General features: G+C 42.2%; 1 protein-coding gene across 2 annotated transcripts in view; it reads left to right on the forward strand.

The window, feature by feature from the left end:
• PDIA5 (protein disulfide isomerase family A member 5) overlaps positions 1–14,744 on the forward strand; it is a 97,183-nt gene that overhangs the window by 72,439 nt on the left and 10,000 nt on the right. For both annotated transcript variants that reach the window (XM_033065047.2, XM_033065046.1), the window contains exon 15: positions 11,968–12,038. In XM_033065047.2, the coding sequence (XP_032920938.1) occupies positions 11,968–12,038 (71 nt within the window). The remainder of the gene's footprint in view (positions 1–11,967; positions 12,039–14,744) is intronic.

Raw genomic sequence — 14,744 nt, forward strand, 5'->3', positions numbered from 1 at the left:
GAAAGTTGAGTATTCTGACCGTTGTCAGGCTTTCAGCTAGAGTGACAAACCTTTAGGCAAAGGCCACAGATATATATCTTAGATGCAAATTCAAATGAGATCTGTCTTTTCTGTGGCAGCGTCCAGCCCAAATTACTTAATATGTAAAGGAGAATCACCAGTCTGCTGCTGTGCCAATAACTCAGGGCTGAGCTGAGCAGGGCTTTAATGGTACTGAACAGTGCTTCACAGTGATTTAACTCTGGAGGAGAAGGCTGCTACATCCACATGGAAAAGATAGGGAACTTATTACTCTCTCTCCTGGAATATGGGTGAAGCGTAAAGGTTATTCCTCATGCCTGTGGAATATTTTAAGGACTGACAATCAAAATCAGGACTCTGGAAATTTCTGGGGGGGAAAGTCCGCTCCTGCAGGCTTGACACCACAGAGATCTTGATTTCTCATTCCCATTCCTGCCTGGTGGCATCTGTGTGTGCTGTAATGACTAATTTGGGGCAGGAGGCAGGAAGAGGGGCAGGTTCCTAATACTGACTTGGGAAAAAGTGCCTGCTGCAGAAAACGCAGTGCTACTTGGGCCAGGAATGACCTGGACCTGATCTTCATCCAGATGTCCTTTGTGTAGCTCTGTACCATGCCACACAGGCTGGAGTGTGGGCTGGCATGTGTCAGAGTACTCAGGGATGGGACCTGGGGCAGGCTACTGGCATCTGTGCTGCACAGCACCTGGCCCAGCTCTCCTCTGGACCCTTGTGCAGCTCTTGTGAAGATGTAATTGTCATCCCACTCATGTACCTTGAAGTTCAAAATGCCTAAAATAATCTGCAGAAGGGAGGCATGAAGCCTCAGGTGTGTGTGGTTTGGTGTGCACACAGAGCCTGGTACATGGATGATCAGGATTTGGGGGCTACAGACTGTACTGGGAAGTGAGCAGATGGACAAGAGCAGACAGACTGCAGTGCTGAACCAGCCAGGGTTGGGAGTGCAGGGGCTGCAGGTCTGTGCTCTACACCCAGGGCTTGGTTTAACACTTGCAGCACTAAAGCAAGGTGTCCTGGGCTGACACGTTTGGATCAGTGCCCTGACTTTCCTTTCTTCTTTCTCTTGTGTCCTCCCTGTTCATATAGCTTATCTAGATGTGTTTTAGCTGCATTTTGCTTTTATGTGCTCTCTCCACTCCGTTATTCCGGATAATTGAGATTTGACTTTGACAATGCATTAAATTCTAACCTCCTACTACTGTAGCACTGAAAACTGTGCAAAATAGAAGCAGTTGGTTGTGATTAGTTGTCAGAATCACAAAGGGTAACAAAAGTTCCAGTAAATAATGTCTTTATGGTTGGAGATTTTTTTGCTGCATTACTCAAACAGAATTAAGGCGGAAAAAAGAATATTGAAGCTTAGTGAGACTCTTCTCTGCAGTCCCCAGGGGCAGGACAAGAGGCAGAGGGCTCAAATTGAAACACAGGGAAGTTTGCTTAAACGTTTAGAGGAAGTGGTGGTTTTTTTGTTGTGGTTGAATACTTGAACAAGTTGACCCAAGAGTCTCCATCCTTGGAGATATTCAAAACCCAGCTGGAGACAGTGCTGGGCAGCCTGCTGTAGTTGACCCTCTTTTGAGCAAGGGATGATCTCCAGAAGTTCCTTCCAACACAGCAATGCTGTATTTCTAGGAGTAGTCATACTGGAGTTTGAGATACACAGTAGGTTTGTATTTGGTTTGGGGTTTGGTTTTGTGGATTGTGGTTTGGGTTGTTTTTCCCCCTTCTCAATCAGTTCTGATTTTCTCTAAACAGGAAAGGCTTAATAACACCCCCTGCTAATTCCTGTGCAGAAACAGAAAATGTCCACTTTCGAGTTCCAAAAATGTCATTTTTTGGTTGAGATTGCTGCTTCCAAAGAGACTACAAATGAGTCAACTGTGTCAGAAAGGAATTATATATAATAGACCAGTCATTAACAGGTCCAGATAATGGGGGGAGGGCACTCTGTTTTTAGATCAGTCACTTTTAATGGCAGGACTCAGCACTTACCAAATTCATTCAGTTTCTACTTTTAGTGTCAAAACACGAGTTAATAAGTACTTTTAAAAAATAAAGATTTTCAGCAGCAATAGGAAGTGGTTGGGGGAAAGTGCTCCCTTTTAATGGTTCATAAGGGGGGCAGTTGCCAATGTTATTGACTTGCCAAATGGCCTCAATTTGTGGGACTCAACAGGGTTCACAGAATGGGTATTTTTAATAAATGCTTTGCTGGGAGCTGATTTCCGGTTCTGTGTTCAGCAGTGAAACTTTCACTTCACTGGAAATTAATTTCATCTGCTGGAAAAAGTTATTTTCTGGTGAAGCCTAACCCACAGGGCTTAAGCAGAGGACACACAGAAGTAAACCATCCTGAGGATGATTTTAATGAGGTATTTTTGGATGGAGCAAGTGGCTGTACTGCTGCAAGAGGCTGTGCAGTTAGAGACAGCCTCCTTGGTTCTTCACTTAAACTTTTTTGTAGGGTTTTTCTTTCAGGGCTGGAAGAAGTGAATGAAGGTGCCTAATTTGTGTTGCATCTGATAAAGTCCCAGCAGACTTTGGGATGTTTTTGGAGCCATTAAAAGGCTGTGTGTTGATCTGAGGTGTTTGTGGGAGATACTACCTGGGTATTGTTCTGATGTAAAACAGAGTAAAGCAGTAATACTGACATTATTGCTGTCTGATGGGTCAACTCCTGGCCACCACTAAGAAGTGGGAAATCAGGTAAGACTTTCCTTAGCAGTAAGAAATCAGACAGAGATCTGACTAAACGACTTGTGCCCATCCTTGTGTGTTTCATCAGCAGCACATAAAATGCTGAGAGCTAAACAAATCTGCATTCATTTTACCCACAAAGTTTGTTCAAAATATAAATTATTCTGTATCCTGGTATGCTCCCTCTCTGTGTTTTCAAGGCAAAAACTGCTTGGTTTCTTCCGTCCAAGTTACGCATCAGGGAATATCCAATGACAAAAAGCACTTGGCTGAGAGTCCTTGCCAGAGTGGGTCACACTGTGAGCACAGAGGGTGCACATGGCTTTTAGCTGTTAATGCTGACAGCCAGGAGGGCAGTGTGCTCCTCCCTCCCTGGGAACCAAGCTGTCATCAAAAAGCTGTTCTGAAGGAAGCAGTAGTGTTTCCTTTTCATCCTTCCTATTTTTTGGAGCAAGCTTGGACAAAGCTGGTTGTGCCATGTCTCATCCTTTGCACGGGCAGTTTTGGGGAGTTAATGCTGTGTTTTGGTTAAGCTACACTGCTGTAGAAAAACATGGCAAATTCTATTCTGTGAGGCCCCAGCCTGTGGCTGCTGGGCCTGAGATGAGCTGTCTGGGTCTCTGCTGGGTCACTCAGCAGACTTGGGTGACATAGTTCTGTGTGAAGTATGCACAGAGGGGGTGAGAACATACTTGACAATTGAGTTTATGAGTTCAGATGTGCGCAGCAAAGCAGCAGCAGAGATGTATTTAGCATCCCACAATGGCCTCAGATTGGCTCCCACCAAGAGGTTTCCCTGTCACTTGCACGCACATCTTGTTAAGTTTTGATTAGGAGGTTGTATCAAAGAACCTGAACAAAATGTGTGTGTTTGTAAATGAAGCTTAAGCTATCAAAAAATTATTAAAAACATGCTGAACAGAAGAATCTCTTTCAAGGCAAAAACCCTTGCAGGAAGGATTTTCTGGTTGTTGACTGAGGCAGAGGTGAGGTCTGTACTCTCTGATAATGAGGCTTTACATCCTGTGTGGGCTGGCACTGCAGAATTTTGATATGTTAGCTCTGCCACTAACTGCTTTCTCTCCTGCATCAGTGATGCTCTTGTTACGGGCGCATTACCGGGCTGTGTTCCTGTCACTGTAAATAGTGCTGATGCCACACAGCCCCTTAACAGGGTTGATAAAGGATGAATTTGTAGAGTGGTCTCTGCAGTCAGGCTGACAGAACTGCTCTTAGCCCCAGTGTTTGAATAATTAGTGCCAAGAGATCAGTTTGAACTGCTCTCAACTCAGAAGTTCAGGAGCTTCCCTAGACTGTGCATAACCATCACAAAGTGCTCACAGTGACTGCTGGAACGGTGACATTAAACTAAAAGTTGTTGGGTGATCCAGATCCTCATGTTTTGCAACCCTAAAATGTTACAGCTGCTTGATTTGGTGTGTAGAATATTGCCTGTATATAAACAGCTCCAGCTTGTGAGAAGGGAAGAGGACGGCAGTGTGTGCTCTTGCCCTGTGGAATACTCTCCTCAAAGACACACAGCCATGTTGGTGCAGTGTCACTGTGGGTACATTAGGAAATTATGAATATGCCACCCATCCTTATGCACTGTCACAAAACCCATTTCCAATGAGACAAATGCTTTTTTTTGATGATGTGTAACATTGTCTTGACAGGAGCTGCTTTTAAGCATCAGCACAGCTAAAATTCCAGTGCTCTTCTGGCTGTTGGTAACTCAGCAGTGGATCTTCTATTAGTGGTGTCCACTGGCATGTCAGATGGCAAAATTATTTTGTTTGCTCTGTAACTGTGTTTGCAGTTAACCAGGGCTGATGCTGGCTTGGTTAACTGCTGCTGCCAGCTTTGTTTGAGCTACACAGGCCACTGCCACAGTGGAAAATGCAGGTCTGCTGGAAGTGGCGCTCAGGTTTGTTCTCGTGTAACTGTTGGCCTTTATACCCTTTCTGTCCAGAGGTGACTTGCTGTACAGCTTTCCATCTCGATTGCTTGTTGCCAAATGCTGAGAGCTGGCATGTTATTTATGATTCACTGCAGTCATATCCTTGTTTTTTGTGGTGATTGAAACAGTCCAGGAATTTTGTGCCAAGTCTTTTTACTCTCCTCACTTTGCAATATAAGCTGTTCTGATGACTTTGTTGCTGCTGTTGCAGGTGTTCATGTCTCATGGCTATGGTTTCCCAATAACTTGGGTTTTGTATGTTTTGTCTCTTTTGTATACCTTCAAAGGTGTTACAAAACAAGGGTTTGGAAAACTTGGGAAGAAACTCAAGAAAATCCACCAGCAGGCTGTGAAATTTGGAGTAGTTTGCCTGGTGTTAAGAGTAGTCAGGCAAGCCTTGGTTGACCTGATGCTTAACTGAAAACCTCACAACATTTTTCAGATCAAAGGACATGTCACCCTCTTTCAATTACTAATGTCTCGTGCCTTAGAGATAAGATTATGCTGTGGTGTCAGGTCAGGTCATCAAATGAGCTTTGAGTCCAGATATGCAATAAAAAGGCCCTCCAGTTCTCTACTGGTAAAACAAAGTGAATTAACCTTTCAGTTACATCTCCTAATGCCTTTCTCAAATCTGCCTGTGGATTCCGTAACTCCTGTAGCCACACGAATTGCACTGGTTTAAGCAGTGTACCCCTTTCCAGCTCTTATCTGTGCAATTATGTCTGTGGCCTGTCTTTCCTTGATTGACCAAGTAATATTCTTGTTTTAATTCTAGTTAATCGCTTGGAACTCTTGAAGTGGAAACAGGCTTTGCTTGACTCTGCGGTGCACAGGCTCCCGGGCTGGCTTTGATAGCTGTGCAGAGTTGCTGCTTGCACTTGCTTGGAATTGCAGTCATTTAAAAACCAATAACGGAGGGCACTATCTACCCCTGTTATTTAAACAGTGATGATTTCAAGCAGAGATGGGGAATTGGAAAGTCATTCTCTGCTCTGCACTTTGCACGCTGAGGGCTCCATCCTGCCACGTGCTGAGCCCTCTGAGGCCCTGATGGTTTCACAGCTGAACAAATGGAGTCAGCACCTTGCAGCTCAGCTCCTGTCAGGCAGGATTGTGAGTCACTTAACCTCTTCCTGACTCTGTTTAACCTTGGATGTAATGACAGAGGGGGATAATCACGTCTGTCTCTCTTAGGGGCAATTTGAAGCGTAATTAATTGTTATTAGTTAAAGCATTTGAGATCACCCGTTGAGAGGTACTAAAGGAAGCTGGGGGCTGAGGGGGGAGCAGAGCCCTTGCTCATGCTGAGGGTAGAGCACAGACAGCACAAATGCCACAGTCTCACAAATCACCCGGCTTGCAGATCTCCTCTAAGGAGTTGGCCAGGGCTTTGTTATGAAAGTACTGACAATTTAAGTTAGTGTATTTAATATGAAAGCAGTCTACATTAAAAGGTGTGCGTGTTTAAACTGTCTCCTTGAAAAAAAATCTCATGTAAAATATATGCACACCCCTTTGTTACTTTATCAAGATTTTATTACGTACGAGATGCTAAAAGCACGCACAGCAACGACACAGGTAGGGTTATAAACAATTATGTGTTAATGATGAGCAGAAGGTATAAGGCAGTGCTTTCTGAAGTCAAAATGCCCAACCTGTGCTGCTGTAGTGTTCTAGTTGGGATGCTCAGGTTAGGGTTGGCAGGGCTGTTGTCCTTGCTGGCCCGTGGGCAGTGCTGGCCTCCTGCAGCTCTGGCCACTCGGAGATGGTGACATGAGGACAGCCAGACCAGGTCACTGCTGTGGCAGTCTCAGCTCAGCGATGCAAGTCAAGGACAGCTGTCTTCTGATCAGGTAGAGACCCACTGTGTGAAAGCATCTCTTTTAGAAAAGCCATTTCCTTTCAGACTAAAAATCATTAGTGACAGGGAATGTGAATTTCCACCTAAATTTGACTGGCTTCAGCATGCAGCCAGCTCTGAAGCTTACTCAGCCTTTGGCACCTTGAATAGCTCATTATAATGAAATTTAGAGACTGACTTTTCTCGATTTCTATCGCTTCTTAATCTTTGGATTTAAGCTGTTGACACACTGAGCTTCCTGACTCTCTTTGCCATGAAACACATCTTTCAGTTCTGTTATTTTTCTTACGGGTCTTCTGAACCCCCTCCAGTCTGAACTCACGGTTGATTTGTGGGCCCAGAACTGCAAAGAGCATTTCAGAGGTCCTAAGCACAGAGGCCCTCTCTACATCTGCTTACTATTTTAATTTATATATTCAGTCAAGTTCCTTTTGACAACTCCATCATATTATTTCAAAGCTATATTGCTACCATTGTTTCAATTTATTTTCCTTGTAATAAATTTAAACCCCCTTATACACTTAAAACATCATTATTACCTCTGCTGACTGCAGATACTGCTTTGATGTCCATTTGCTTCCTTTATCTATTTTGTACAAATTGTTAGCTTTTGATCTATATTCATTAAAAAACAACTTCACCTTTCTTGTATATGCTATGCTTCCACTCTTCTAAGGAAACTGAATTAACCTTGTACTGTTCAGCTGTAGAGAGGTTATATTATATCACTGGGCTTTATAGTTTCAAATTAAAGCATGAAGTAACTTAACTGAAAGGAATTTTTTCGATATTTAAGCAAATAGAAACCTCTGTTTTTGAAAAGAGGACTTGATTCCTTCAGGCAGTTCTGAAAATTTGCCACAATTTTATTTTAAATGTAATGAGGTGACTGTTGTGCAACAGGGTGCATCTGTTTCATGCACTACTCTTGAGACATCTTTAGAATTGCCATCTGGTCATAATACCTTTGTACACTGAAGTTCTAAGAATCTCTTTAAGTTTTACTTTTCACTCACTGTCATCTCTAAACAATTTATTGGTTTAAAAAAAGAAGCTCTGTTCAATGAAAAATCCTCCATGTAATAAAGATACGTAGGTTATCCACTGGTTTGTTCTACTGCTTTGAAATCCTCTTTGCATCCCTTCTGCATCCCATGGGATCCTGCAATTATGGAAAATGTTTTCATGGGGTATTATTATGTCTGCAAATCTATCAAATTGCTGCTACATCATATCAATTTTGTGTCATTCTTACATTACCTAAAAAATGGGTTTGTATTATTTTTTCCTCAGTCCACTTTTTGTTTAAAAACCAAAAATCAGTTCACAAGGTGATGTGAGCACTTAGTTAAGTTTTTCTATTTCCCCATGTGCTATCTTTGTTTTACATCATGTAACAAATGTGTTGTGGCATTATTTTGGAAATCACATCCAGCTCAACCCTGCAGTTCTTTACTTCTTCACTGTCCTCAAGACAGTGTTTCCACAAGAATGAAGTTCTTGTTTCCACAAGAATGAAGCTCCAGCCCCTTTCTGTGCTCAAACTAATGCTGGCTCCTTGAGTCTTTTCTCAAAGATGCCCTGAGAAGGTGCTGTACCTTGAGGTTGTTCCTGCTATCAGTAAACCCAGTCCATGGAAAATAAGCTGAGTTATATATTTTCCATCACTTCATCTCCCTAAAGACCCACTAGCTTTCCTTTAAATGCCTCTCTAATTAGAGGAGATTTAATCTGACTCCCTCTTCCCTCAGTGATAATGGCTCTGAGTGAAGCCTGTTTGCTTGCTTGCTTGATTTCCCACGTCTGCTGTTCATCAGCCATTCCTCTTGAATTTTTCCCACAGAAACCATATTTCTCCATATACTGGCTCAGTTGAGAACTACTTGGTTTTCAAGGTGAGCAGTGTAACGGTGCCTGCTGTGACTGTACCACATCTACCAACTTTGAAATGTGAATGGTGGAGAAAAACCTTGTACAAAATACCGGGTTTGTGTAAATTTTTAAGTTTGAAGTACAAAGGCAGAGAGAACTTCAGAACTCCTCAGTTGCAGGTGTTTTCAGGTGGATCCAGGGACCTGTGATTTAAGCAGCAGCCCTCGTGCTCCAGCAGGTCAGGGGGAGCAGGTGTCACCATGGACTGCATGGGGGGTCCTCCAGAGAGCCAGATTCTGAGCACAGAGCTGAGTGCCTGGCCAGAGCTCTATTTTTAAAGCTGTATTGTTTGCTGACTGTGAACAGGGAATGGCCTCAGCACATGCTGCTGCACGTGCCTGAGATGGCAAGTTCTCTTGTTTTCGTACCAGGTGATGCAACTGTGTTTCTGCATTAGAAAATGAAGTTATCTGAGATACAGGAATGATTAGAGGTTTTGAATGCCAGTACTGGGATCCTGTGGAAAGGCTGGATGTTTCAGGGGCAGATTTCTTTCACATTTCTCAAATAAGGCACAGGAAATTACTGTTAAGTTCACATCTGCTCTTAACCCTGTGGAGATCAAATTTGACACTGTTGTAAAAATGAAAAAATAAAATTGTTAAAGCAAAGCCCTGCATCTGTGTTAGAAGGCTTGGCTCCCAGAAGTGCTGCTTTTAATGTTGCTCAGTTAAAAACTCCACTTCTTGTCCTTGCAGGAAGTCTGTGTGCTAACCACAGGATCCAAATTATTCAGCAAAAATTAATTTTCCTACTTGTTTAATCCATAGTGACTGAGAAGGGGCAGGACCTTTTGGTTCTTGACACCTTACCCACACCTTCATATGCTACTGGTTTAATTTCTTTCCATTGCAGCCCATCTGAAAAACCCTTTGTCAGGAGGCTGCACACTTCCTATCCTCATGTACTGTGCTCAGTACATTTCCTTTCCTTGCACTTTCAAATCTAGAAGATAGTGTTAACACTTAAAATAAATGTGTGATAGTGGGTGTGAAGAGGGAATGGGGAGAACAAGTTTTCCGTCTGTCAAAATGAAGACATCAACCTCTGCTTTTATTTTTTTTGGCATGTGTGCTTTAAATAGAATGACTGGGTTGGGTGACTTCCAAGTGTTTGCTGCATTTGGCAATCCTTCTAAGTTGTAACAGATGAAGTTCTGCTGTTCCATATGATGTGCTCCTTCCCCCTTTTTCAGTGACTCCTTGAAACTCCTTGGGAATTCAGTGTAGCATTCACATCTGTTCTGTGGATGGATGTCCAAGGCTAACAAAATGCCTACTGGACTTGGAGGCAGCTCTGCCAAAAGCCATATGGTTGTGTTTTAGTTTTGTGAGCATAGTGCAGTAAAGAAAGGAGGTTGGGCCAAGAGAGAAGTGAAGGGAGGAGGGATGGAGCTTCAGATGGGCAAGTGAAGGTAACTACTCATGATTTGATATTATAGTTGGTATTTTTATGTGGAAGAATATGCTTGTGATTTGTATTCTCATTTTCTTGTGGAATGTGGCTCATGAAGAGCTTTTACCTGCTACAACTTCACTAGGGGCTTTGAGAGAGGCCTTACTGTGCTGAAATAGCTTTTATTGAGGGTTTAAAATATATTCTTTAGTGAAATCTACATTTCAAGCTCAAGATCATAAGCAAAAAATGGAACCTGAAAGGTTTAAGTTTTTAGAAACCTTTATGGTTTCGTGTAACAGTTGGAAGTGCTTTCCAGAAAAACTGCAGCATGTAGTTAAGAACAAGTGTTCCTGTTTTAGAGGTGCCTGATTTTTATCCATTTTTTGTTTCTGCAATTCTTTTTAGATGTTGTCACCAGTTCTGTGTGGAGCAGTGTTAACAAGTCAACCGAGGCACTCCCCCCACAGTACAGGAAATTATCCAAGATTTGTTAAGAGGCAGGCTTGACCTGCAGGCTCTTCAGTATCAGGCAGACAGGCCAGACAAGTGGAAAGAGAGAAAATGGGTCACCAAAGTGGGCTGATGGACACGGGAGAAGCCTGAAACCCTAGCCTCCTCCTTGTCTTTCTTCTCTTCTTCCTCCTCCTCCTTTTCTTTCTTGACCATTTTGTCTCAGGCAAACACTGAACAACTCAGCAAGGTTAATAGTTTGCAAGCTGTAGAACACTGCACTATCTCCCACTAAACACAGCAGCCATCGTGCTACATAAAGAGTTTGAAACCATTAAGATGGATTTACAGAAGTGCCTCAGTTTCCCAGGAAACATCCCCTTGGCTTTCTGGTGTTCTTAACTCCTGCACAGACTCTCAGTGTATTTGCACAGGTGTGTCACTGCAGTGCTTTCAGAATCCTCTTCCGAAGAAAGAAATGCTCTAACATTCAAAGCAGTGCACATAAGCGATAAAAGCACATTTTGGTGAGGTTGGAAGGGGTATTCAGCCTTTCCTTTGTGGAAAGGGCTGTGCAGTGTTTACGCACAGATACTACTTTTCTTGTCAGCTGAGAGAGTGAGCATAGCTTAGGAGGGTGGCTGCAAGTCTCCTAAGAGGGCATTTGTTCAGTCCTGATTTTAAAGTAACACAGACACTTGTTCATCATGTAAAGTACTGGTAAACAACAGTAGCATAAGCTGTAATTGGTGCTTGTGAGCAACTCATTTGTGATTTTTGTGTTCCTACCCAGAAATAATAGCAAGATGAACTCCTTTGCCAGCATTACACAGGCTTGACTGAAGTGCATCCTTTCCTTTTTTAATGTGTATCTAAGCAAGAAATAGTGTGCTGAGCCTTTGCTTGGGATCAGCTTCTGTGCTGGGTTTGAAAAAAAAGTAATTTATTATGCATATGCAGGTATTGTCCTTTTCAAAGCCTTACTTAGTATAGTAATGATGTTTTGCATGTAGTTTAGATTATTCGTATACAATAATTTGTAGACATTGCTTCTGAATTAAGAGCACTCACTGAATCAAGAGAACAGTTCTAATTTCCCTTCTGTGACTTCTTCTGAAATGTTTGAATAAAATCAGTGTGTATTTAAGCAAGGGATCAGCTGACCTTTTGTTCAATGGTGCAGTGGTGTAAAGAAGTATCAGCTCATCTCCCATACAAAGCTCTGGGGTTCCTGTGTTCTGTGTCTGTAAAACTCTTCAGGGGTTTCCCATTTGTGGTGAAGAGCAGGAAGGTCTCCAGGAATGCCAGCAGCAGTCATGCTAACCTGGGACTGGATGTCTGCTCTCCATCCATGAAGGATGTCTGGCCTGTTGGACTTGCTTCTCTTCCCCTCCCATAACACATAATGTTCTCAATGGCTTGGCTTTAACACAGGCCATTTCCAAATACTTACAAATGCTCCCAGCAATTTCCTTTCCAACTTCCAGCCTCCTTCTGTTCCCACCTGTGCTGTCTAGAGCAATTTTTAATTCAAATTTTGCACTGATTCACCTTGTGTCTTGAGTTTTTCCCAGTATCTTTCCTACAACTAAAGTTTACGATGTCTTTTTTTTCCTGTGTCAAACAGGGTGTCCTCACTGTAAAAATGCCATTCCACATTTCACAACTGCTGCTGAAGTCTTTAAAGAAGATCGCAAGGTAACTTGCTGTTAATTATTTCTGTGATATTTAAGAATGTTTTCCATAATTTATACTTTACAGGCTTTGCTTATTCATAAGGTAATAGGTTTGTAGGTAAAATTGCTGTTACAGTAAAAGAAAAGTATCTGCATCATAGGGGTTGTATCTTTTATGGCCAAATTGAGTTACACTTCAGTCTGTTCTGTTTTCTCTAATATGCTGTCTTTTATGTTTAAGTCTTTATGTAATAGTTTCTTATGAAGTGAAACACAATTCTTTCTCATTGAGGGATTAAATAAAGATAATTCATATAACCTCCATTCTCCTTCAGCTTTTGTCAGCTGTTGGGTACATGTAGAGAAACCACAAGTTGTGTGATAGTCCTGAAGACTATCATATAAGTATAGCTTGTATAGCACAAAATGTAATACATTTCTGTAAGCTGGCTGACTTGAGCACAGGGTGCTCTTCTAGGACCCTGGTGCTTCAGCCTTCAAAATGCATCCAGTGGCTGAATTACACTGGGTAATTTCCTTGCAGCAGCTGAACCATTTTTTAAACTGAGCACCTGCAGATCTAGGATTTAGAAAACAAAACAAAAAACAAAAAACCCTTGAGCCCCTGTATTTAACCAGATAACTAATAGGAACCTGTTTGTTATCTTTAAGTGAACTGTATTTCACTCTGATCTCTGAATTTGTTCCAACTTCACAGTTGCTTTGTGTTTAGGTATGGCAAGAAAAAGATTTGGTGAATTAATATGGAAATTGCTCACTACACCTTCCTCGGGAGGGGAAACAGAGAGGGAGATGCTGAGCTGTTCTCCCTGAAATCCAGTGACAGGACATGTGGGAATAATGCAAATCTGTGCCAGGGGAGGTTCTGGCTGTACAGTAGGAGACACTTTACCAAGCAGATGATCAGTCCCTGGAACAAGCTTCCTTAGAGAGATCCATGCCATGAGCCTGTCAGTGTTTAAGGGACATTTGGACAACATCTTAACAACAGGCTTTAACTTTTGGTCAGCTCTAAATTGGTCAGGCAGCTGAACTAGATAGTCCTTGTAGGTCCCATCCAGCTGAAATAGTTTATCCTATTCTATGTTCTAAATGAAGAGGTAATTTTTTAACAGTTGTACTCCATAACAGAAGAATTTTTGTAATTTTTTTTTCCTCTCATTTGTTCTGTAACTCAAAGAAAATGCATCAGATTGACAAGAAACAAATCATTCTTGTATCACTGACTGCATAAATTAGGAGTCTATCATTTCTGCCCTCTGGCACACAGAAGATTCTTAGGCATGCAGCTTTTAATTCTCTTACTGCTGTAAATTAGTTTGCTCAGATGCCTTTTGGTTACTTCTTTGTTTCCAAGATCTCTGAGAAAATATCCTTGTTTTCCCACTTTTCTGGTAGTTCCCAATGAAGCCTCTCTTTCCTAAACTCATTAAAATTTCAGTCAGAGGAGGTGAAACAAATGTACCAACCAACGTGAAAATTGCTTATTAGAGCCCCAGGATGCATTAACAAGCAATCTGAATCATGGCACAGTTAGTTTGACAAGGTGGTGGTGGGAAATGCAGGCCTGGGAAGCTTTTCCTTCAGATTGCAGGTTATGAAAGAGCTCCAAGAGCAGAGCAGTGATTGACGGTTGCAACTCTTGACTTCAGTTTAAGGTTGAAGTGGGGAGATATAAAATGTAATGAGTTGGAACAGGAGAGCCAGTGGGGAATATTTAGGCTGGTACAGTTTTAAAGAGGTGTGTGCAGTTAGGGAGAATGATGTTATTCCACCCCAATGACTTATGAAAGTGCCAGGGATTGATTATGTTGGGAGCCCCTATTTAATTGTGTACAGCTATGACCTGCCAAGGTGCTTCCTGCTGCCAGTTTGTGCCATTGTGGAAATGAAAACAAACCTGGCTTAGACTTTAGAAGGGCACATTATTGCTGTTCCCACAAGCAGCACAGGTCATATTCCCATGTTTAAAACTGGACTGAGCCTTCAAACTCATTTGTAGTTCTGTAGCGTTTCAAACTTTGGTAAAATCACTGCTTTAAAGAAAGGAAGTAATTATTCTTTCAAAAACAGGGCAAGATTACTAACTTTCATTTTAAGTACTAGATTCTTTTCACTTCTTTATTTCTATAGTAGTGTCCTTTTTTTTTCCCTGGAGAAGTTTTTCACTTAACAGAGTATTTTAGCATTTAAACTGTATCTTTTTTCTTTAAAGAAGGGTCTTTTAATTAAACATTTAATCCTGCAGAAACCAAAGAAGAATCAAAAACATTCCAGCCTTGAATTGGTTATAAATGGTATCTTAAAAGGTATCCTTTGGGAGACTTTGAATCTTTACATTGGAATTTTGAAGATGAGCAGAGCTTGAAGCTGTTAAGTACGTGTCTCTGGCTCTGCAGATTGACTGCAGGGGGGTGGTTTTGGCGCAGGAGCCCCCCTCCCCCGGGGCTGTGTGTAATGCTCTGTGCTTTTTCATCATCTGCACTGCTGGAGTTGGAGTTTAAAAATGCACTGCTCAGAACATTGGCCCTGAATGTCAGCTCTCATTGGCCACATCACTGCTGGTGATTCTAGCCAGAATCCCCAGCCTGCTCGCTGGCCTGGGGCAGTCCTGGGGCTGCTGCAAAGCACAGGCTGGACCCACAGACCAGAGCCTCCAGTCTTCCCATCTTCCTGGAGAAGCTCAGTGCCAGTAGGACCAGATCAG

Source organism: Catharus ustulatus, chromosome 7 (assembly GCF_009819885.2).
Source record: "Catharus ustulatus isolate bCatUst1 chromosome 7, bCatUst1.pri.v2, whole genome shotgun sequence".
Classification (NCBI taxonomy): Eukaryota; Metazoa; Chordata; class Aves; order Passeriformes; family Turdidae; genus Catharus; species Catharus ustulatus.